This window comes from Canis lupus, chromosome 18 (genome assembly GCF_048164855.1).
Source record: "Canis lupus baileyi chromosome 18, mCanLup2.hap1, whole genome shotgun sequence".
NCBI classification, from domain to species: Eukaryota; Metazoa; Chordata; class Mammalia; order Carnivora; family Canidae; genus Canis; species Canis lupus.
The window spans coordinates 41,636,074-41,661,298 of NC_132855.1; the positions used below are offsets into that span (position 1 = coordinate 41,636,074).

Genomic DNA, 25,225 nt, shown 5'->3' on the forward strand with positions numbered 1-25,225 from the left:
GTTAATCAAACCTCTAAATCTCACTATCATATTGCCAGATCAGGAGACGACATTGGGGATAAAGGTACAAGTTACAAGAATGCAGGGAAGGTCAGTCAGCCAAATCCATAATGTTAGCTGCTGTATAGGCAAACAGCTTAGGTTCTCCAAGAAACCAATGAAATTTTTTAAAGGAATGGGGGGAGGAGGCAGTGATTTTATAGCTTTTACAGGGGATGTAACAAAAAGCAGCATGTCATTAAGAGGTTTTGGCTGAATAAGGCCTGTATTTGTGACTACTTTTGGTAGTTTTTGAGAATGATTATTGCAGAAGGATTTTCTGTATTCTGGGATTGTCTGGTATGTGATCCAGAGCCTTTGGGAATTCTGGGGGTTCCTAGTGCTACAGGAAAGCTTGATTTGGTGGCTGCTGCCTTTAACTCCCCTGCAGCCAAAAGCCCTCAGGAGACTGCTCAGCCTACATTCAGCCTCCAGCTGCAGCTCTCTGTTCAGGTTGGGCAAGAATTAGATCCTTTAGAAAACAATTTTCTAATCCCCCAAACCTCTGCCATTTTATTTTAATGAAGAAATGTATAAAGCTGTCATAGGTCATCCTACAGTCTAAGGGAAATTCCTTCTTGCCACAATCAGCCTGAAGACAAGTCACTGCTGTGGTTTCACCAGACAGACTGATTAAAAGGAATGTCTCATTCGGGGACACAAAAAGACACAAAAAAGAATGGGTTGGCTTTTAATAACATAGTCTTTTATTGAAAAAAATTATTCTGGATCACCACTCACTCATTCCTCCTCTATGCATACACACTGTCACATGTTTAACCATAGAAACTGCAATGGAAACGTTAAGATTGCCTGGATCACAGGATCTCCAAGTATACATGCTGTCCCTGCCAACAGTCTTGTAGACATTTAACTAATGATATTATTCAGTAAGGGAATGTCCTCTGGAGTGTCTGTCCTTGTATTACTATAGTGGCTGCACAAGCTTATCTTCATAGGCTTCATGTTTCCAGTAAAATATAGGTCTTTTTTTTAAAAAGATTTTATTTATTCATGGGAGACAGAGAGAGAGAGAGAGAGAGAGAGAGAGAGAGAGAGGCAGAGACACAGGGAGAAGCAGGCTCAATGCAGAGAGCTTGACGTGGGACTCAATCCCGGGTCTCCAGGATCAGGCCCTGGGCTGAAGGCGGCACTAAACTGCTGAGCCACCCAGGCTGTCCCAAAATACAGGTCTTGTGATAAAAATAAGGAAAGGTAGAAAAGTACAGTTTGTAGTTTTAAGATATTCTTTGTCTAGATATTCTGTTATAAGCCTGGAATGGAGGCAAGCAAATGTGGGAATCTGAGTCATTACAAATTATTTCTCCCTTCACTCAGTATTCAATTGGTCACCAAGTATATGTATTCAAGTCTATGCTACTACTGCTTTATTCCACGAAAATTAACACATTCTCCCATGTTTCCTTCCTGCCTGTCTGCTCCCTATCCAGTCATGCACACTGATGCCAGGGTAATCTTTCTGAAAAAAAAATCTTATCAGGTTACTTCTCTTAAAACTCTTCAATGGTTTCCTATTGAATCTTCATGTTAACTGTCCAAGTTCCTAGTGTGCCATTTAAGATTTCTTCTTACAAGAGGACCATGCCATTCCTCTCCAGATTTATCTTCCCCATTCCACCATCATCTGTAAGCTACAACTCAGTTGCACTAAATTATAGTCAATTTCCAAAGAATGTCATACTGCTTTGTTTTTTTGTAATGTAGTTAACAAATTTTGTGCCTGAGAACCATTCAGGGAGCCAGGGATAGGGTAGGCTCCTATGCCCCATGCCCAGGAGTTTTGGCTTAGTGGATTTGAGTTGGCAAAGATATATATTACAAACAGTGGTTCCAGATGATTAGGAGGTACACTGAGTGTGTCATACTTTGAGGAATGCTGGTTATGCTGGTGGTTTTTTTCTTTTAGTTTTTTATTTTTATATTTTTACAATTATAGATATTTTTAATATTTATAAATATTTTATATTTTTATTTTTTATTAGTTTGACTTAAAAAAAGTTATTATGCATATTGTATACTGAATAAAAAATTAAAATTATATAAAAGGGTAAAAACAAAAATAATCCAGAATTTCACCACTAAGTGATAATCAACTACCTTTCTGTTTCCTTGAAGTAGAAATAACTTAGTCAAGAGGTATGAACATGTTAATGGTCTCAATATATACTGAAAAATTACTTTATAAAGTTATATCAGCTTACCACCATCTAAGAATCTAAGAATGTATGCAAATGCCCAAGTCATTGGGTTTTAAATGAACAGAAAACAACTCATTTCTTTCTTATAATAAATTTATATCTCATCATTATTTTAATTGGCATTTCCAGGATTATAATTAAGGTTGAATCTTTAAAAATTTTATATATTTTCTTTCATTAAAGGTTAATACTTCCCTTTAAATTTAGCTTAAAATTTTTAACATAAAAATATAGTTTAAATTTTACAATTTAATTTTAATCATGAAAGGTTTCAAATGAATTAGAAAATTACAGAAACTAGCATAATCAACCTAGTTTAAAAAACATGATAGAAGTTTGCTAATTTATTTCAGGTGCTTTTTCTATTTTAATAGAGCTCAAGACTCAGAATGCACCTCTTTCTTATTTCCCGTCACTTTCATGAGAAGCAGCTGCTCCCCTGTTGGAGCATGGATGTTGGAGTGGATTCTTTCTGTGCATATTTTAGTGCTTGTATCATACATATAATAACCCACAGCAATATGAAGTATTGTTCTATGTGTTTTAAAGTTACTTAAATGGTGTCACACCATGTGTATCTATTGCCATCATGTATTTTTACTATTATGTTTTGGATATACCCTATAAATCCATATTGTTTCATGAAGATCAGCTTCATATATTTTATATTATTCTATTACATAAATATAGCACAGTGTATTCATTTCTCTGTTGTGGATATTTAGTTTTGGTTATTACAAACAATATTTATATACATAGCTCATTCTATATACATATATATACATGAAAATGAAACTGCTAAAGACATGTTCATTCAACATACTCTATTTTGTCAAATTGCTTTCCAGATATCTGTAGCCAGCAATGTATAAGAATTAAACTTCTTCAAGTTTTTGACATTATGCATTACTGAAGTCTTTACTGCCTGTTGGATTATGATGTTGCATCATTGTATGAAATGTCAGAAAGCTGGGTTAATTTAACACTTTCTCAACTCTTAAATTGATTATGTGACCTCATTGCAAGAAAGCAGAAATTATGATATTTGTGCCAAAGCCCAGTAGATCAGGAGATATGTCCTCAGTAAAACACAGTGACATTTTAACGAAGAGATAAGGAAGATTTTATGCTCTATAGAAATATTATATTGAATATAAAAAGAAATATTGGAAGAAATATTGGCTAAGAATTTCTCCAAACTAATTAAAGACCTGTGACTATGCATTCAAGAAGCCCTATATACCCCAAACAGAATACAAAACAAACAAAACACAAATAGGCACATGATAGTCAAACTTCTGAAAGCTAAAAACAATATTCACATGCCTAGAAAAACAGTGATAATATCTCCAAATGAGCATCAAAAAGACTAATGACTGACATTTCAAAATGAACTATGGAAGTCAGAAAATGAAAGATTAACATTTTATTTTTATTTCTTTTATAATAAATTTATTTTTATTGGTGTTCAATTTACCAACATACAGAATAACACCCAGTGCTCATCCCATCAAGTGCCACCCTCAGTGCCCGTCACCCATTCACCCCCACCCCCCGCCCTCCTCCCCTTCCACCACCCCTAGTTCGTTTCCCAGAGTTAGGAGTCTTTATGTTCTGTCTCCCTTTCTGATATTTCCCACACATTTCTTCTCCCTTCCCTTATATTCCCTTTCACTATTATTTATATTCCCCAAATGAATGAGAACATACACTGTTTGTCCTTCTCCGATTGACTTACTTCACTCAGCATAATACCCTCCATTTCCATCCACGTTGAAGCAAATGGTGGGTATTTGTCGTTTCTAATGGCTGAGTAATATTCCATTGTATACATAGACCACATCTTCTTTATCCATTCATCTTTCGATGGACACCGAGGCTCCTTCCACAGTTTGGCTATTGTGGACATTGCTGCTAGAAACATCGGGGTGCAGGTGTCTCGGTGTTTCATTGCATCTGCATCTTTGGGGTAAATCCCCAGCAGTGCTATTGCTGGGTCGTAGGGCAGGTCTATTTTTAACTCTTTGAGGAACCTCCACACAGTTTTCCAGAGTGGCTGCACCAGTTCACATTCCCACCAACAGTGTAAGAGGGTTCCCTTTTCTCCGCATCCTCTCCAACATTTGTGGTTTCCTGTCTTGTTAATTTGCCCCATTCTCACTGGTGTGAGGTGGTATCTCATTGTGGTTTGGATTTGTATTTCCCTGATGGCAAGTGATGCAGAGCATTTTCTCATGTGTGTGTTGGCCATGTCTATGTCTTCCTCTGTGAGATTTCTGTTCATGTCTTTGGCCCATTTCATGATTGGATTGTTTGTTTCTTTGCTCTTGAGTTTAATAAGTTCTTGATAGATCTTGGAAACTAGCCCGTTATCTGATACGTCATTTGCAAATATCATCTCCCATTCTGTAGGTTGTCTTTTAGTTTTGTTGACTGTATCCTTTGCTGTGCAAAAGCTTCTTATCTTTTTTTTCCTTTTTTTTTTTATTGGTGTTGAATTTACCAACATACAGAATAACCCCCAGTGCCCGTCACCCAATCACTCCCACCCCCCGCCCTCCTCCCCTTCTACCACCCCTAGTTCGTTTCCCAGAGTTAGCAGTCTTTACGTTATGTCTTCTTATCTTGATGAAGTCCCAATAGTTCATTTTTGCTTTTGTTTCTTTTGCCTTCGTGGATGTATCTTGCAAGAAGTTACTGTGGCTGACTTCGCCGATGACATGATACTCTACATAGAAAACCCAAAAGCCTTCACCCCAAGATTGCTAGAACTCATACAGCAATTTGATAGCGTGGCAGGATACAAAATCAATGCCCAGAAATCAGTGGCATTTCTATACACTAACAATGAGACTGAAGAAAGAGAAATTAAGGAGTCAATCCCATTTACAATTGCACCCAAAAGCATAAGATACCTAGGAATAAACCTAACCACAGAGGTAAAGGATCTATACCCTAAAAACTACAGAATACTTCTGAAAGAAATTGAGGAAGACACAAAGAGATGGAAAAACATTCCATGCTCATGGATTGGCAGAATTAATATTGTGAAAATGTCAATGTTACCCAGGGCAATTTACATGTTTAATGCAATCCCTATCAAAATACCATGGACTTTCTTCAGAGAGTTAGAACAAATTATTTTAAGATTTTTGTGGAATCAGAAAAAACCCCGAATAGCCAGGGGAATTTTAAAAAAGAAAACCATATCTGGGGGCATCACAATGCCAGATTTCAGGTTGTACTACAAAGCTGTGGTCATCAAGACAGTGTGGTACTGGCACAAAAACAGACACATAGATCAATGGAACAGAATAGAGAACCCAGAAGTGGACCCTGAACTTTATGGTAACTAATATTCGATAAAAGAGGAAAGACTATCCATTGGAAGAAAGGCAGTCTCTTCAATAAATGGTGCTGGGAAAATTGGACATCCACATGCAGAAGAATGAAACTAGACCACTCTCTTTCACCATACACAAAGATAAACCCAAAATGGATGAAAGATCTAAATGTGAGACAAGATTCCATCAAAATCCTAGAGGAGAGCACAGGCACACCCTTTGAAAGATTAACATTTTAAAGCACTGAAGAAAAACAAACAGGGACACTTGGGTGGCTCAGTGATTAAGCACCTGATCCTGGTATCCTGGATTGAGTCCTCATTGGGCTCCCTATGGGGAGCCTGCTTCTCCCTCTGCTTGTGTCTCTGCCTCTCTTTCTGTGTCTTTCATGAATAAATAAACAAAATCTTAAAAAAAAAAAAAAGAAAAACAAACAAATCCTACAAACCAATATTCTATATCCAGCAAAAAAATCCTTCAAAATTGAAGGATAAGTAAAGATGTTTACAGTTAAACATAGCTGAGAGAATTCGTTGCCAGCAGATCTGTGCTACAAGAAACATTATTGGGAGTTCTGAAGGAAATTGATCCCAGATGGAAGCACGTAACTGCAAAATGCAATGAGAGCAGTTGAAGATGTAAACATCAAAAACTGTAAATAAAGCTGGAGTGAGGAAACGAGTCATGAAGGAGATGCTGCCCCCAGGCTGCAGCAAGCTGCACCAGGAGAAGCTGACCTTGAGGATCACATGCATCCTAGAGTCTTCATCAGGTGTGACAGAAGTCACTATCACAGAAAAGTCACCTGTTGAATGTCATATAATGTCTTCATGGGAATGAAAAAATAACTGTGCTACAGAATTTTTACCCGATGACCAATGGCTTCCACACGACATGGAGTATGAAGCTGAATGAGCACAGTACTCCAACTGGGCAGCATGGCAATTAGCAGCATCTCAAAGCTGACTCAACTCAACCAGTCTTCTGTGTATTTGCTCCCTAATACACCAACTCTGGCAGACCTGGAAGTTGATACACTTGAAGCCCAGTGAAAACAACCAGAGAAGCCTCACTTTGATTCTCACAGTGTGATATTTGAACTGGATCCTTGCAATGGGAATAGGAAGGTTGGCTTTATCCATAATAGGGGAAACCCAGCATTCACAAGACACTGAGATCTGGTTCCTAAACAGAATGTTACACCAGCATTTTCTCACAGATACCTTTACCACTTACTATCACTTGCTTATCATGTACTTGGGCCTGCTATAGTATGCCTTCACCAGCTATGGGTTTAGCTCATAGGTCAAGCAATGGTTCAACATGTATAAACTTATCACCTACAACCCAAACCTGCTTTCAGAATAGACCAAATCCTTTGTGAACAAGCTGGACCCCAGCAAAGAGTTTAAGAGCAAGAACAAGATTTTACTCCCCAAAAAGAGAGGGCCTATCCAACCTGCAGGTGGCCAGAAAGGGCCCTCAGGCCCTCCCTCCACCTCTAAGTCCTCTTCTAGTCCTGGAAAGTGTCTGGAAATGAGCATCCCTATCTCCCCACAGCAATGATTTCCATACAGAGATGGCCCAAGCCTCAGGTTCTGTGTGTGGCACCACAGGCCTCCTCCTATGTGAGTGAGCCAAATCATAGGCTTTTTACTCCCATTGGCAGTAGCTAGGAGTTCAAGGGCATACTCAGGTCTCTCTTAAAGCCCTTTCTTCCCCCCCTGCTTCTGAAAGCTGTGGAGTTTTAGAACTTATTTAAGTAGCTAAATCTGTTAACTTTTCTCTCTTTCAATCTCCAACCCTCTACATCCTTTAGCAGTGATTAGAAAAGTCCCCCAAAGAAACCACTGGTTTTGGGATGCCTGGGTGGCTCAGCAGTTAAGCATGTCTGTTTTTGGCTCAGAGCATGATCCTGGAGTCCCGGGATTAAGTCCCACATCAGGCTCCCTGCATGGAGCCTGCTTCTCCTTCTGCCTATGTCTCTGTCTCTCTCTATGTCTCTCATGAATAAATAAATAAAATCTTTAAAAAAAGAAAGAAAGAAAGTAAGAAACCACTGGTTTTGAGCCATGAGGCATTAGAACTGTGCTGTTCAGTTGGTAACCACTAGCTGCACGTGGCTATTTAAACTCTATTAAAAATTCAGTTCCTCAATTACATTAGCTACGTTGTGAGTATTCATGGCCTATAGATTCTATATTAGACAGCACAAAGATAATGGAACATTTCCATCATCACAGAAAGTTATGTTGGGCAGCCCTGCATTAGAATATTCTCATACTGCTCTTTCTCAGTTTATTTCTGTTAGAGAATGGGGATACCTTAGTTTGATGGGTCATAAAATTCCATTAAAATTCTTGAAGATATAATTGTATATGCTCTTTTCATTTTTCATGAGGAATTCTCACTCTGCTTCTTTTTCAGTTTCCTATAAAGTTTGTTGTTTCCAGTAAGACCCCCCCAACAAAACTATAAATGAACATTCTGTTTAAAAGCATTAACTATTATATCTTATGCATATAAAACTTTATATTTAAAATACAATGAAATTGATGGCACCAAAGGTGTTTTGGCTAATAGAATTAAATTATTTTAGTTTCTTTTGTGCTTTGGGAAGCATTACAACTTACCATGTAGAATTCATATAGTGATTTTAAGAGTAATCAATGAAATAGTAACAAAATAGCTAAAAAGCCGATAGAGGAAATAATGGATAAAAAAATGGAAGAATGATTAATCCAAAGGAAGGCCAGAAAAGATAAATTAAGAAACAAAGATGAAACGATTAGAGAACCATGGCAAGATGATTGACTTAAACTCAATCATCTCAATAATATTAAATGTAAATTGACTAAACATTCCAGTTAAAGGGAGAATGGTCAGGTTAGATTAATAAACAGAAAAACAAAAATTCAAAATCTAACTCAATACTGTTTACAAGAGACATACTTTATATACAGTTACAAGTATCTGAAAGCAAATAAAGGTAAAAATGCATACCATGCAATCAAAAATCAAAATAAAGCTGTTGTTTATCAATAGAAGAAAAGGAAGACTTTGAGACAAGAAGTAACAAAGTATATGAAGAACATTTAACAGTGATAAAAGGTCCAATTTAATCAACAGGAGGAAATAATAATTATAAACGTTTATACATCTTAAAAAGCTTAATAAACTGAAGGAAAACAGAGAACTAAAAAGATAAACACGAATCTATGATTGTAATTTGATATTTTAAAACTTTTTAGTAAATGAACAAAAAGAAATTAGAGATAGGAAATTTAAACATCACAATGAACACTACACTCAACATAATCAGGATAAACATTTTCAAGGGCATTTGGAATATTTACCAAACTGATCGTCTGTTGATCTCTGCAGGTAATGTACACGGGTACATTCCAAAGAATTGGAATCCTATAGAGTATATTCTCTGAATACAAATGTAACGAGAAATAAAAAAATAAGATTATTGGAAAATCTCTAGGTGTTTGGAAATTAAACACACACTACTGTATAACATGTGTCAAAAAAGAAATTACAATGAATTATATTTTAAATTGAATGAAACAAATATGACATATCAGAAATTCTGAGACGCAGTTAAAATGGTGACCAAATGGAAATTTTTAGCTCTAAATTAGTAAACTGAAAAAGAAGAAAGGTTGAAAAATAAATGTTCCAATCTACCATCTCAAGAAACTAGAAAATTAACTATAAATTAAACATATTTAAATACTCCTTAAAAAGTAGAAGGAAGTTAAAAAAAATAGAAGGAAGTTAATATAGATAACAGTAATTAAAATATTCAGAAAGCAGACATAATTTTAAAGAAAATAAACACAGGCAAAAAATGTTTCTCAAAAAAGATTAATGAAATAATTTGTTAATACCAAGATAATAAAGGAAAGAAAGATAAAGAACATAAATTATCAATATCATAAGTAGAAAAACAGACTTAACAAATCTGAAAGATATTGAAAACAGAGTTAACAGTTATTAACAAATTAATACCAATAAATTTCATAACTTAGAAGAAATAAGCAAATACTTATAAAACCACATATGACAAGACATGAATAACTATATGATTTGAGGGGTCCAGTGCAAAATGAGAGTTTCTTTGTTCAAACATTGATAAAAAATTTAAATATGGTGACAATAAAGCATTAAATTAAATGTAAGACATTCCTAAGGGCATGTGACTTCTCAGGCTCTATACCCATGAGGTCTTGCTTCTAAAACTGACATAAAAATGGGTAGAAATTCTTATTATTCCTATATTCATTAAATAAGCTGAAGCCACGATTTTCAGCCTTCCAGAGATTTAACATGAAATAATCCTAACTTGCAAAATCACTTTTAGCAAATAATAAAAAAGGAACACTATTTTTTGTGTTTCTCATAAAGTAATAATTGGAAAGGACATTGCAAGGAATCAAAATTACAGGCCAATTTCTTCCTTATGAACAGATGCATAAAACTTGAGCAAATATTACCAAATCAAATCCGATAATATATATAATACCTCATAACTAAGTGAAGTGTATGCCAGTGGCATAAGATGGTTTTCAACATAAGAATAATCAATAATTGTAACTGTCACCTTAACAAAATAAATGACAAATATCATACAATCATCTTAGTAGATACAGAAAAGACATTTGATAAAATTGAACATCAATTCATGATAAAAAAAAACTAATCTCAACAAATAGGAATAGAAGAGATAATCCTTCATCTGAAAAAGATGACCACAAAAACCTATGGTTAACATCCTAATTAATAATGAAATATTGGGGATGCCTGGGTGGCTCAGTGGTTGAGCATCTGCCTCTGGCTCAGTGCTTAGTCCCGGAATCTCCGGATTGAGTCCCAAATCGGGCTGCCTCGAGGAGCGTGCTTCTCCCTCTGCCTATGTCTCTGCCTCTTTCTGTGTCTCTCATGAATAAATAAATAAAATCTAAAAATAAATAAATAAATAAATATTGAACAATTTCCCTATGAGTTTGGAATAAGACAAATTGTTCCAAAGCTATCAATTCTTTTCAAATTTTACTGGAACTCCTAAACATTATAAAAATTCAAGAGAATAACAAAATCTATAAAATTCAGACAGAAAAAAGTAAAACCATTATAATTTTCTGTAACATATTTGAATATCTAGAAAATATAAATGAATCTACAAATGATTAGAATTCATAAGTGAATTTAGCAAGGTCATTGGATATAAGATCAATATAAAAAAACAAAGTGTATTCTACATACCAAGAACAAGCAATTAGGAAATGAGATGCAAAGGTGCAATATATAAGTTTCCAAGAAATTGAATGCCTAGAAATAAATGTAACACAAAATGTGTAAGAACTTGACGCTGAAGACCACAGTCATTGCTGAGAGAAATTAAAGACCTAAATAAACAGTGATGAATCAACTGAATATTCATGTGAAAAAAAAATGAATCTTAACGCCTACCTTACACAATAAACAAAAATCAACTGGAAATAGGGCATGAAGGACACCTGGGTGGCTCAGTGGTTGAGCGTCTGCCTTTGGCTCAGGACGTGGCCACGGAGTTCCAGAATCGAATCCCACATCCCGCTCCTGTATGGAGCCTGCTTCTCCTCCCTCTGCCTACGTTTCTGCCTCTCTCTCTGTCTCTCATGAATAAATAAATAAAATCTAAAAAGAAAAAAAAAAAGAAAAAAAAAAGAACTGAAATGTGAAAGGTAAACTATAAAGCTCTCAGGAAAAAGTGTATGATAATATCATCAGAACCTGGGGTAGTCAAAGGACCAGGAATAAAAAACATACTAAAAGAGATAATTGGTGAATTGTATTTCATAAAAAGATATTCTATTCATCAAGAGATTTTAAAAGTAAGAAATAAACTGAACAATGGAAAAAGTTATTTTCAGTGCATATAGCACACAAAGAACTCCTATCGAGACTAAAAAATTCTAACAAATCAATAGGGAAAAAAGCAATAAAAAAGATAATGGGACAGAAATATGAACAGGCTTTATGTAAAAAGAACGTACAAATTGCAGATAGGCATATGAAAAGGTGATCAACAGAATTAGCCATCAGGAATACATTTGAAAGCCATAATAAAACATTACATACCCGCAAGCATGACTAAAATTAAAAGAATTTATAGGGGCAGCCTGGGTGGCTCAGCGGTTTAGCGCCACCTTCAGCCCAGGGCCTGATCCCAGAGACCCGGCATCAAGTCGCGTCAGGCTCCCTGCATGGGGCCTGCTTCTTCCCCTGCCTGTGTCTCTGCCTCTCTCTCTCTCTCTCTCTCTCTCTCTCTGTATGTCTCTCATGAATAAAAAAATAAAAATCTTAAAAGAAAAAGAACTTATAATATCTAGTGTTGGCAAGGATGTACAGCAACTCTGGATATCATACATTGCTGAAAGGAATGCAATTTGATAGAACCGTTTTGGATAATTCTTTGGCAGAATCTACTAATGCTGACCATACACGTACCCATATTACCCAGCAATTATACTTCTAAGTATATGTGCAACAGAAATATGATTGCACATGTCTATCAAATGATGTGTAAAAATGGTCATTTTATCTTTATTCATAATAGTAAAATTCTGGAAACATTCCAACTATCTATCAACTTGATAGTGAATGAATGAAATAACACCCAGTAATGGGAGAAAAAAATCCAACTACTGAACACAACATAGATAAATCTAGCAGACATAACACTGAGGCAAAAAACATACATATGGTCTAGTTTCATTTATATAATGGTCAAGGATAGGCAAAACTAATCTATTATGATAAAGGTCAGAAGTGTAGTTACTCTTTATTTCAATAAAGGTCAGACGAAAGTGTATTAACCTTAAGAGGAAATGAGGTAGGCTTCTGGGATGGTGATAATAATCTGTATCTCAATCTGGGTGGTTATGTAGGGACATAAATCAGTAAAAAAAAACACTTTTTGTACTTTACTGTATGTAAGTTATAACTCAGTTTCAAAAAGCATTTTGAAAAAATATTTTTAAAAACAGGTTCAAATGTGAGATTTGCAAGATGATAAGTTAGAACTTATTCCAAGATTTTTTGTTGTTGGTTTTTGTTTTGTTTCTTATTTTTGGCCTAGAATCTGGAAGGATAGCATTATCATTGACTGAGATAAGGGAAGGGTATAGGTGGAACATATATTATGGGTTAGATTGAAAGTTCAGTGTTGGATATACTGGGTTTGAGAAACCTATTAGATCTCCAATTCAGTGTGTAATTGGTATTAGTGACCTGGAGTTTAGGAGAACCTGTTGACTGGCAACGTTTTTGGCCTTAAGAGTGGATGCCATCACCAAGGGAATAACTAGGTAGAGAATATAAGCAGGATGGATCTCTGGTGCACTATCACATCAAGGTGTTCTGAGTCCTTCTCCTCAGAGAAGGAAGAAAGGAAATACAATGCAATGCAATGGAAACTGACAAGGAGCAACTAATGAGGAGTGTTATTCCCTAGAAACCAAATAATAAAAGTATATCAAGGAGATGAGCATGATTAACTGCAGCAGATGCCATTGATAAGTAAGGTGAGGAAAGAGAATTGAGTATTAGTTTAGCAATGAGGATACCATTGATAACCTTGGAAAAAGCAGTTTAGGTGACATAGAAGGAATGCAAATCTGAATGGAGTGAATTTGAAAGAGAAGGAAAGAGGCACACTTCGAGACTTTCCTATAGACATCTCTTTCAAGGAGTTGTGATGCAAAGGAGAGTGAAGGAATGTTATGCCACCTAGAAGTGGGATCAAGCATTTTTCTTTTTTTACATGTTAGGAGAAATAACAGATATTTATACCCTGAGGGGAATGATCTAATAAAGGGCTGATATAGGAAAGAAAGAAAATTTGAAGTTATATTATTGGGTAGGCAACAGATAAGGATTATAGGATCATTTCAATTAGATGTGGAAAAAGCTTTTGACAAAGTGTAATATCCATTCATGATAAAAACTCACAATAAAGTAGGTTAAAAGGAATGAACATACCTCAACATAATAAAGGTCATCTGTGAAAAACCCACAGCTAACATCATCCTTAATGACCTGAGAGTTTTTCCCATAAGGTCAGGAACCAGGCAGGGATGTCTATCACCACTTTCATTCCACATGGTACCAGTAGTCCTAGCCACAATAAAACAACAAAAAGAAGTAAAAGGCATCTAAATCAATAAGAAAAAAGTAAAATTTTTGCTATTTGCAAATGATATGATAGTGTACATAGAAAAGCCAAGACTCCATCAAAAACCTGCTAGAACTGATAAACGAATTCAGAAGTCACAGGATACAAAATAAATGTACAGAAATCTGTTGCATTTCTGTACACTAATATTGAAGCAGCAGAAAGAGAAATTAAGAAAACAGTTCTACTTACAATTGTGCCCCAAATAATAAGATACCTAGGAATAAACCTAGCCAAAGAGGTGAAAAACCTGTATAAAGAACACTGATGAAAGAAACTGAAGATAACCCAGAGAAATGAAAAAAATCCAGAAGTAGACCCAGAATTATATAGTCAATTAAACTTTGACAAAGTAGGAAAGAATATGCAATGAGAAAAAGACAGTCTCTTCAATAAATGGTGTTGGGAAAGCTGGACAGCAAAGTGCAGAAGAATGAAACTGAACTACATTCTTATACCATACACAAAAACAATTTGAAAAAAATCAGTATGGGGGTGCGTGGGTAGCTCAGTGGTTAAGTGTCTGCCTTTGCTTCAGGTCGTGATCCTGGGGTCCTGGGATTGAGTGAGCCCTGGATCAGGCTCCCTATAGGGAACCTGGTTCTCCCTCTGCCTATGTCTCTGCCTCTCTCTGTGTGTCTCTCATGAATAAATAAAATTTTTTTTAAAAATCCAATATGGATTAAAGACTTAAATGTGAGACCCAAAACCATAAATATTCTAGAATAGTACATAGGCAGGCAGTAACTTCTTTGATAGCAGCAGCAGCAACTTCTTTCAAGGTAGGTCTCCTGAGGTAAGGGGAACAAAAACAAAAATGAACTATTGGGATTTCATCAAAATAAAAAGCTTCTGCAAAGCAAAGGAAACAATCAGGAAAACTAAAAGGCAACCTAAGGAATGGAAAGAGATATGTGCAAATGACATATACAATAAAGGGTCAGTACCCCAAATATATAAGGAACTTATAAAGTTCAACACCCCAAAAACCCAAATAATCCAATTAAAAATGGGCAGAAGAACAGTTATTTTTCCAAAGGAAATCCACAGATGGCCAACAGTCGTAAGAAAAGATGTTCATCATCTCTTATCATCAGGGAAATGCAAATCAAAACTACAATGAGATATCCAACCCCCTACCCATCAGAAGGACTAAATACAACAACACAAGAAACAACAGGTGTTGGTGAGGATGTGGAGAAAAAGGAACCTTCTTGCACTGCTGGTGGGTATGCAAACTGGTGAAGTCATTCTGGAAAACAGTATGGAGGTTCCTCAAAAAAGTAAAAATAGACCCACCTTATGATCCAGCATTGCACCACTGGGTATTTACCTAAAGAATACAGGAACACTAATTCAAAGGGATATATGCACTCATATGTTTATAGCAGCATAATTTACAATTGCCAAATTACAGAAGCAGTCTAAGTGTTCATCACTAGATGAATGGATAAAGAAGATGTGATATATAAAAATATAATTTATATATTTCTTCTATATAAAGAAGAAAGGATAAAGAAGAAATGGATAAAGAAGATATAAAGAAGATATGTATTTCATACAATGAAATAATGTTAAGTCAATAAAAAAGAACATGATCTTGGGCAGCCCCAGTGGCGCAGCGGTTTAGCGCCGCCTGCAGCCCAGGGTGTGATCCTGGAGACCCCGGGATCGAGTCCCACATCGGGCTCCCTGCATGGAGCCTGCTTCTCCCTCTGCCTGTGTCTCTGTCTCTCTCTCTAGCTGTGTCTCTATGAATAAATAAATAAAGTCTTTTTTAAAAAATTGCGATCTTGCCATTTGCAAGGACATGGATGGAGATAGAGGATATAATGCTAAGCGAAATAAGTCTGAGAAACATAAATACCATATGATTTCACTTATATATGGAATTTAAGAAACAAAACAGGGGAAAAGAGAGAGGGAAGAAAAATCAAGAAGCCTATTCTTAATTACAGAGAGCAAACTGATGGTTACCAGAGGGGAAGTAGGTGGGGGGATGTTTAAATTGGTGATGGGGATTAAGGAGTGCACTAGTGAAGAGCACTGGGTGATGTATGGAAATACTGAATTGCTATATTGTACATCCGAAACTAATGTACCAACTAGTTAACTGGAATTAAAATAAAAACTTAAAAGAAGTATATTGCTGATATTTTTCCCTCTCTGACAGTCTTTTGGCCTGAAACCCTAGAAGGTTTTTCTTTAATTTTAGATAATATATCATAATTGACCAAAATTCAAATTTCATAGCTGTTTTTCTTCTTGCAACATATATTTATATACACATACTACTGGCTTTGCTTATTTTCTGTATCTAGAATTGTTCTTTTTTTAAAAGATTTTATTTATTAATGAGACACACACACACAGAGAGAGAGAGAGAGAGAGAGAGAGAAAGGCAGAGACACAAGCAGAGGGAGAAGCAGGCTCCATGCAGGGAGCCCAACCTGGGACTCGATCCCAGGACTCCAGGATCAGGTCCTGGGCCAAAGGCGGTGATAAACTGCTCAGCCACTCAGGCTGCCCTAGAATTGTTCTTTTGAATACCTCTCTCTTTCAGTCTTCCCCCGCCCCCTATTTTGTACATGTTCTCTTGGCTTTTTTCATTCTTTGTTCAAATGTTGCTTATTTTACTGCTGAAGCTATTTTCTGCTGAACAATTTCTAATTGTCTTTGTTTCTAAAATGATTTTTTCCCATTTCTTTCCTGAGTTTGGCCAATTCTGTTTTTCATCTTTCTACATTTTGTCATTTCAATTCTTAATATCTTCTTCAGGTCATTTCTTATTCTTTATTTCTCAGTCTTTGTTTAATGGTGTATTCTCCTATCTGCCATTCCTAGTTTAATATGATGGATTTTATATTTAAACACTGGGTTACAATGAGGCCTGTTTTGCATGATGATGTATCTTCTACTTTCTGTGATTATTTTACTTTCTCTGAGATTCTTGCTTTCCATAGTTTTCTTCCTTCTTCCATTCACTATCAGATCTTCAAAGGATATCTACTTTGGGCTGTCACACTGCCATCCTAAGCTTCACATTTCCAAGACTGCCACTTCTGGTTCTGCAACTTCCTGTCTCTTCTCTCTCCCAACTCCATCAATGGCTGTGGCTTTGATCCATGGGGCCTCAGATTCCTGTTGACATAAAGCCCTCTTTTTTGGGGGGTAACATTATCATGTTTCACCAACTACAGGACCCTACTATACTCTGTTCTCCTGTATTATCTTTATACTATTTCCCGGTTACCTGTAAATGAACATTTGCATATCCTTTCTCTTAGTTTTGTTCTGTATGTAAGTTTTGGGTGGTTCTATTAGATCTTCTATGGATCTGTACAGTCTTTGGAGGGTGTGTGGAAAGGTTAATATTTAAGTATCAAGAATTATCCTAGGGAAATATGAAATCCAAAATATTATGCTAAAACTGAAATAATATTTTAACTTTTCAAAACCACATAGTTTCCTTTTCTGTTTTAACCCTATTTTTTATATTCATATCTTTTAATGCAAACAGAATATAAATTATATATTGACACTACCTTCAGAACCTAAGCTCCTTAACCCATGAATGCATTTGTAACTTTAGCTTATTTATTATTATTATTATTATTTTTATTCATTAGCACTTGATGCTAATAGATTCTTCAGCAAAGATATAAATTGATATAGTCCTAGACTAGAGTTTTGCATTAGAGGCCCAGCAGTTCTCCTCTGAGATTAAAATGGAGGTTAATTTTCATTAATCTTACATGTTTTGCTTAGATGATTCTTTTGATACTTGATACTGAAGAGGTCTGCCCTTTGTTCTTAGCCTGGAAATTTTTCATCTGTATCACAGCACTATAATTTCTCATGACAAATTGATATTTTGCATTGTGTTTTAAAGTTAATCTTTTCAGATAACTAGTAAAACACATTGTTTTTTACAGGAATGAAAAATAGAGTTGTTCAGCTATAATTTTAATACATCTTCAGTCCTTTTATATTCCTTGAGTTTATTGGAGCTAGATGAATGATGGTATTTCATCAATTTAATTATTACCTGCTAAAAACAAACTTTTGTTTCAAATATAGTCTACAATTTTAAGTGAACCACCAAAGCTATTTACTACTTTTGAACAAACATTGCTATCTATAATAAAATGTGGTAAAATGTTATTTTTAAAAATCAACCTTTGTATGTAAATGTCACTTCTCATAACTACTAGTCAAGGCTAGCTTAATATTAAGTGTTATGCTTCAAGGAGACAATTATCTTAAAAAATAAGGATATTTCTAAGTTATGTCAATAATCCTAAGAGGTATTAAAGCATTTACCTACTAAAGGCCAGGTATTTGTCCTTCTTAAAAAACAGATAAATGGTTATTTCTTGACTTTCTTTCCTAAGGATTTGTATAAAGTTTTACAATAATATCACAGTGTTTTATTTCTTTTTTTTAAAAAAAAAGATTTTATTCATTTGAGAGACAGAGGGAGGGAGGGAGGAAGAGAAAGAGCATGAGCAGTGGGGGAGAGGCAGAGGGAGAAGAAGATTCTCCACTCAGCCAGGAATCTGACATGGAACTCAATGTGGAACTGGATCCCATGAGCCGGAGATCACTATCCGAGGTGAAAGGCAGGCGCTTAACCATCTGAGCTATCCAGGGGCCCCTGTTTTATTTCTTTTTAAAAACAATTTCTTCACTATTTGCACACGTTAGTTCTTAAATTTTAGAATGTGTTCTTCAAGTTAAAAATAATCCCATACCGTTAAGTGGATTTGCATAAAATATAAGTATATATAACATAAAGGATATAGTTAGGGTCATATTCCCATCTTCTTTATTTTATCAAATTGTATTATGATGTTTTTCTAGAACCTTCCATCAAGACAGGTGGAAGGTGCAATACTAACCTATGAAAATTCTTTCCCTTAACTTGGGATAATTTAAGATTATTGGGAGCTGAGAGGCTCTTCAGTTGCAAATGATAACTCTAGCACTTAACTTTAGAGTCAGGGATAAGTTGCTTCTCTGTACATGGGCCCTATTTATGCTTTTATGGAACAGGATACACTATCAACAAACATCTGCACTCTGCTTTGCTCCTTTGTGCTACAATGGGGTTGTTTTGCTTTGCCACTTGTCCAAATCAACTGGTCCTACAAAGGAATGTAGGCCCACACTGAATCCATATCCTGCTTAGTAGTATTGGAGTCAGGAATATATTACTCAGGCACACCCAGGCCTTACTGACTCACTCACAGTCACCTTCTTTGGAAGGTGTTCCCTGGAGGTGCCATCTGAAAGGAATCAGACATGTTTCAACTGGTATGTATATAACCCTGGCCGTTTTGCCTGTGCCAGTAATTCCTTAGAATTCTACAATTTATTACACTCTATGGAAATAAAAGGAGGAAAAAACTCTTTTGTGTAATGGTGGTAGATACAACATTCCAAGGAGCCACTATAAATCCATGCATCTCACTTCCTATTAGGGAAGATAATCCTAAATATCAGCCTGTTTCTTTCAAAAATGAGCACCCTTGACTATCTTAAAGATGAAGAAAGGGGTGAAATGTACACGGATCTCTCTGGTTGGGTGTTATATTAGAATAACAACAAAAAATTCCTTAGTACATCATGATTCATCTAAATCTTTTTTAAAATTTGTTTTTCATTTTTTAAAGTTTTGTTGTTTGTATTAATTGAACTGTTTTAAAATCATATATTCTGAAAAGCTAGGCAAGATGGCGGAAGAGTAGGGTCCCCAAGTCACCTGTCTCCACCAAATTACCTAGAAAACCTTCAAATTATCCTGAAAATCTACGAATTCGGCCTGAGAATTAAAGAGAGAACACCTGGAATGCTACAGTGAGAAGAGTTCGCGCTTCCATCAAGGTAGGAAGACGGGGAAAAAGAAATAAAGGAACAAAGGCCTCCAAGGGGGAGGGGCCCCGCGAGGAGCCGGGCTGAGGCCGGGGCGAGTGTCCCCAGGACAGGAGAGCCCCGTCCCGGAGACGCAGGAGCTGCACCGACCTTCCCGGGCGGAAAGGGGCTCCAGGGAGGTGGAGCAGGACCCAGGAGGGCGGGGATGCCCTCGGGCTCCCGGGGACAGTAACAGCAACTGCGCACCCAGGAGAGTGCGCCGAGCTCCCTCCCTAAGGGCTGCAGCGCGCACGGCGGGACCCGGAGCAGCTCGGAGGGGCTCGGGGGCGGCTCCGCGGAGGGGGCTGCGGGGCGGGAGCGCGAATCCACCAGCGCAGGCCCCGGAGCACAGGGCGCCGGGACGCAGCCCAGGATCCGGCCTCCCCCGGGACAGGCAGAGGCCGGGAGGGCCCAGGACAGCGAGGACGCTCCTGCCCCAGCTGAGCAGATCAGCGGCCCCGCCCGGAGCCTCCAGGCCCTGCAGATGGAGAGCTCCGGAGTTCCTGCCGGAGCTGAATCCAGGTTTCCAGAGCTGGCCCCGCCACTAGGGCTGTTCCTCCTGCGGCCTCACGGGGTAAACAACCCCCACTGAGCCCTGCACCAGGCAGGGGCACAGCAGCTCCCCCAAGTGCTAACACCTGAAAATCAGCACAACAGGCCCCTCCCCCAGAACACCAGCTAGACTGACTGACAAGTTCCAGGGGAAGCCAAGGGACTTAAACTACACAGAATCAGAAGATACTCCCCCGTGGTTCTTTTTTTGTTTGTTTGTTTTGTTTTGTTTCGTTTTGTTTTGCTTTTTGATTTGTTTCCTTCCCCCACCCCCCTTTTTTCTCCTTTCTTTCTTTTTCTTTCTCTTTTTCTTTTTCGTTTTTTTCCTTCCTTTTTTTTCTCTTTCTCTTTTCTTTCCTTCTTTCTCTCCTCTCTTTTTCTCCTTTTCCCAATACAACTTGCTTTTGGCCACTCTGCACTGAGCAAAATGACTAGAAGGAAAACCTCACCTCAAAAGAAAGAATCAGAAACAGTCCTCTCTCCCACAGAGTTACAAAATCTGGATTACAATTCAATGTCAGAAAGCCAATTCAGAAGCACTATTATACAGCTACTGGTGGCTCTAGAAAAAAGCATAAAGGACTCAAGAGACTTCATGACTGCAGAATTTAGAGCTAATCAGGCAGAAATTAAAAATCAATTGAATGAGATGCAATCCAAACTAGAAGTCCCAAGGACAAGGGTTAACGAGGTGGAAGAATGAGTGAGTGACATAGAAGACAAGTTGATAGCAAAGAGGGAAACAGGAAAAAAGAGACAAACAATTAAAAGACCATGAAGATAGATTAAGGGAAATAAACGACAGCCTGAGGAAGAAAAACCTACGTTTAATTGGTGTTCCCGAGGGTGCCGAAAGGGCCAGAGGGCCAGAATATATATTTGAACAAATTCTAGCTGAAAACTTTCCTAATCTGGGAAGGGAAACAGGCATTCAGATCCAGGAACTAGAGAGATCCCCCCCTAAAATCAATAAAAACCGTTCAACATCTCGACATTTAATAGTGAAGCTTGCAAATTCCAAAGATAAAGAGAAGATCCTTAAAGCAGCAAGAGACAAGAAATCCCTGACTTTTATGGGGAGGAGTATTAGGGTAACAGCAGACCTCTCCACAGAGACCTGGCAGGCCAGAAAGGGCTGGCAGGATATATTCAGGGTCCTAAATGAGAAGAACATGCAACCAAGAATACTTTATCCAGCAAGGCTCTCATTCAAAATGGAAGGAGAGATAAAGAGCTTCCAAGACAGGCAGGAACTGAAAGAATATGTGACCTCCAAACCAGCTCTGCAAGAAATTTTAAGGGGGACTCTTAAAATTCCCCTTTAAGAAGAAGTTCAGTGGAACAGTCCACAAAAACAAGGTCTGAATAGATATCATGATGACACTAAACTCATATTTCTCAATAGTAACTCTGAATGTGAACGGGCTTAATGACCTCATCAAAAGGCGCAGGGTGTCAGACTGGATAAAAAAGAAGGACCCATCTATTTGCTGTCTACAAGAGACTGATTTTAGACAGAAGGACACCTACAGCCTGAAAATAAAAGGTTGGAGAACCATTTACCATTCGAATGGTCCTCAAAAGAAAGCAGGGGTAGCCATCCTTATATCAGATAAACTAAAATTTACCCCGAAGACTGTAGTGAGAGATGAAGAGGGACACTATATCATACTTAAAGGATCTATTCAACAAGAGGACTTAACAATCCTCAGTATATATGCCCCGAATGTGGGAGCTGCCAAATATATAAATCAATTAACCAAAGTGAAGAAATACTTAGATAATAATACACTTATACTTGGTGACTTCAATCTAGCTCTTTCTATACTCAATAGGTCTAAGCACAACATCTCCAAAGAAACGAGAGCTTTAAATGATACACTGGACCAGATGGATTTCACAGATATCTACAGAACTTTCCATCCAAACTCAACTGAATACACATTCTTCTCAAGTGCACATGGAACTTTCTCCAGAATAGACCACATATTGGGTCACAAATCAGGTCTGAACCGATAACAAAAGATTGGGATCGTCCCCTGCATATTCTCAGACCATAATGCCTTGAAATTAGAACTAAATCACAACAAGAAGTTTGGAAGGACCTCAAACACGTGGAGGTTAAGGACCATCCTGCTAAAAGATGAAAGGGTCAACCAGGAAATTAAGGAAGAATTAAAAAGATTCATGGAAACTAATGAGAATGAAGATACAACCGTTCAAAATCTTTGGGATGCAGCAAAAGCAGTCCTAAGGGGGAAATACATTGCAATACAAGCATCCATTCAAAAACTGGAAAGAACTCAGATACAAAAGCTAACCTTACACCTAAAGGAGCTAGAGAAAAAACAGCAAATAGATCCTACACCCAAGAGAAGAAGGAAGTTAATAAAGATTCGAGCAGAACTCAACGAAATCGAGACCAGAAGAACTGGAACAGATCAACAGAACCAGGAGTTGGTTCTTTGAAAGAATTAATAAGATAGATAAACCATTAGCCAGCCTTATTAAAAAGAAGAGAGAGAAGACTCAAATTAATAAAATCATGAATGAGAAAGGAGAGATCACTACCAACACCAAGGAAATACAAACAATTTTAAAAACATATTATGAACAGCTATACGCCAATAAATTAGGCAATCTAGAAGAAATGGACGCATTCCTGGAAAGCCACAAACTACCAAAACTGGAACAGGAAGAAATAGAAAACCTGAACAGGCCAATAACCAGGGAGGAAATTGAAGCAGTCATCAAAAACCTCCCAAGACACAAAAGTCCAGGGCCAGATGGCTTCCCAGGGGAATTTTATCAAACGTTTAAAGAAGAAACCATACCTATTCTCCTAAAGCTGTTTGGAAAGATAGAAAGAGATGGAGTACTTCCAAATTCGTTCTGTGAGGCCAGCATCACCTTAATTCCAAAACCAGACAAAGACCCCACCAAAAAGGAGAATTACAGACCAATATCCCTGATGAACATGGATGCAAAAATTCTCAACAAGATACTGGCCAATAGGATCCAACAGTACATTAAGAAAATTATTCACCATGACCAAGTAGGATTTATCCCCGGGACACAAGGCTGGTTCAACACCCGTAAAACAATCAATGTGATTCATCATATCAGCAAGGGAAAAACCAAGAACCATATGATCCTCTCATTAGATGCAGAGAAAGCATTTGACAAAATACAGCATCCATTCCTGATCAAAACTCTTCAGAGTGTAGGGATAGAGGGAACATTCCTCGACATCTTAAAAGCCATCTATGAAAAGCCCACAGCAAATATCATTCTCAATGGGGAAGCACTGGGAGCCTTTCCCCTAAGATCAGGAACAAGACAGGGATGTCCACTCTCACCACTGCTATTCAACATAGTACTGGAAGTCCTCGCCTCAGCAATCAGACAACAAAAAGACATTAAAGGCATTCAAATTGTCAAAGAAGAAGTCAAACCCTCCCTCTTCGCCGATGACATGATACTCTACATAGAAAACCCAAAAGTCTCCACCCCAAGATTGCTAGAACTCATACAGCAATTCGGTAGCGTGGCAGGATACAAAATCAATGCCCAGAAGTCAGTGGCATTTCTATACAGTAACAATGAGACTGAAGAAAGAGAAATTAAGGAGTCAATCCCATTTACAATTGCACCCAAAGGCATAAGATACCTAGGAATAAACCTAACCAAAGATGTAAAGGATCTATATCCTCAAAACTATAGAACACTTCTGAAAGAAATTGAGGAAGACCCAAAGAGATGGAAAAATATTCCATGCTCATGGATTGGCAGAATTAATATTGTGAAAATGTCAATGTTACCCAGGGCAATATACACGTTTAATGCAATCCCTATCAAAATACCATGGACTTTCTTCAGAGAGTTAGAACAAATTATTTTAAGATTTGTGTGGAATCAGAAAAGACCCCGAATAGCCAGGGGAATTTTAAAAAAGAAAACCATATCTGGGGGCATCACAATGCCAGATTTCAGGTTGTACTACAAAGCTGTGGTCATCAAGACAGTGTGGTACTGGCAGAAGAACAGACACATAGATCAGTGGAACAGAATAGAGAACCCAGAAAGTGGACCCTGAACTTTATGGTCAACTAATATTCGATAAAGGAGGAAAGACTATCCATTGGAAGAAAGGCAGTCTCTTCAATAAATGGTGCTGGGAAAATTGGACATCCACATGCAGAAGAATGAAACTAGAGCACTCTCTTTCACCATATACAAAGATAAACCCAAAATGGATGAAAGATCTAAATGTGAGACAAGATTCCATCAAAATCCTAGAGAAAAACACAGGCAACACCCTTTTTGAACTCGGCCACAGTAACTTCTTGCAAGATACATCCACGAAGGCAAAAGAAACAAAAGCAAAAATGAACTATTGGGACTTCATCAAGATAAGAAGCTTTTGCTTCTTAGGATACAGTCAACAAAACTAAAAGACAACCTACAGAATGGGAGAAGATATTTGCAAATGACATATCAGATAAAGGGCTAGTTTCCAAGATCTATAAAGAACTTATTAAACTCAACACCAAAGAAGCAAACAATCCAATCATGAAATGGGCAAAAGACATGAACAGAAATCTCACAGAGGAAGACATAGACATGGCCAACATGCATATGAGAAAATGCTCCACATCACTTGCCATCAGGGAAATACAAATCCAAACCACAATGAGATACCACCTCACACCAGTGAGAATGGGGCAAATTAACAAGGCAGGAAATCACAAATGTTGGAGAGGATGCGGAGAAAAGGGAACCCTCTTACACTGTTGGTGGGAATGTGAACTGGTGCAGCCACTCTGGAAAACTGTGTGGAGGTTCCTCAAAGAGTTAAAAATAGACCTGCCCTACGACCCAGCAATTGCACTGTTGGGGATTTACCCCAAAGATACAAATGCAATGAAACGCCG

The 25,225-nt window shown here is 37.4% G+C and overlaps 1 protein-coding gene and 1 pseudogene across 35 annotated transcripts in view; one reads left to right on the forward strand and one right to left on the reverse strand.

Annotated features, from left to right (window-relative positions):
• The window catches only part of GNGT1 (G protein subunit gamma transducin 1), a 340,161-nt gene that overhangs the window by 23,248 nt on the left and 291,688 nt on the right, over positions 1-25,225 (reverse strand). For 18 of the 35 annotated variants that reach the window (XM_072784137.1, XM_072784136.1, XM_072784141.1 and 15 more), the window contains one exon: positions 8,959-9,038. The exons of the other annotated variants lie outside the window; for them this stretch is intronic. In XM_072784137.1, coding sequence (XP_072640238.1) covers positions 8,959-9,005 — 47 coding nt within the window. In that variant the 5' untranslated portion in view covers positions 9,006-9,038. The remainder of the gene's footprint in view (positions 1-8,958; positions 9,039-25,225) is intronic. 35 annotated transcript variants of the gene reach the window in all.
• LOC140609052 (tubulin polyglutamylase complex subunit 2 pseudogene) lies at positions 6,063-7,602 on the forward strand (annotated as a pseudogene).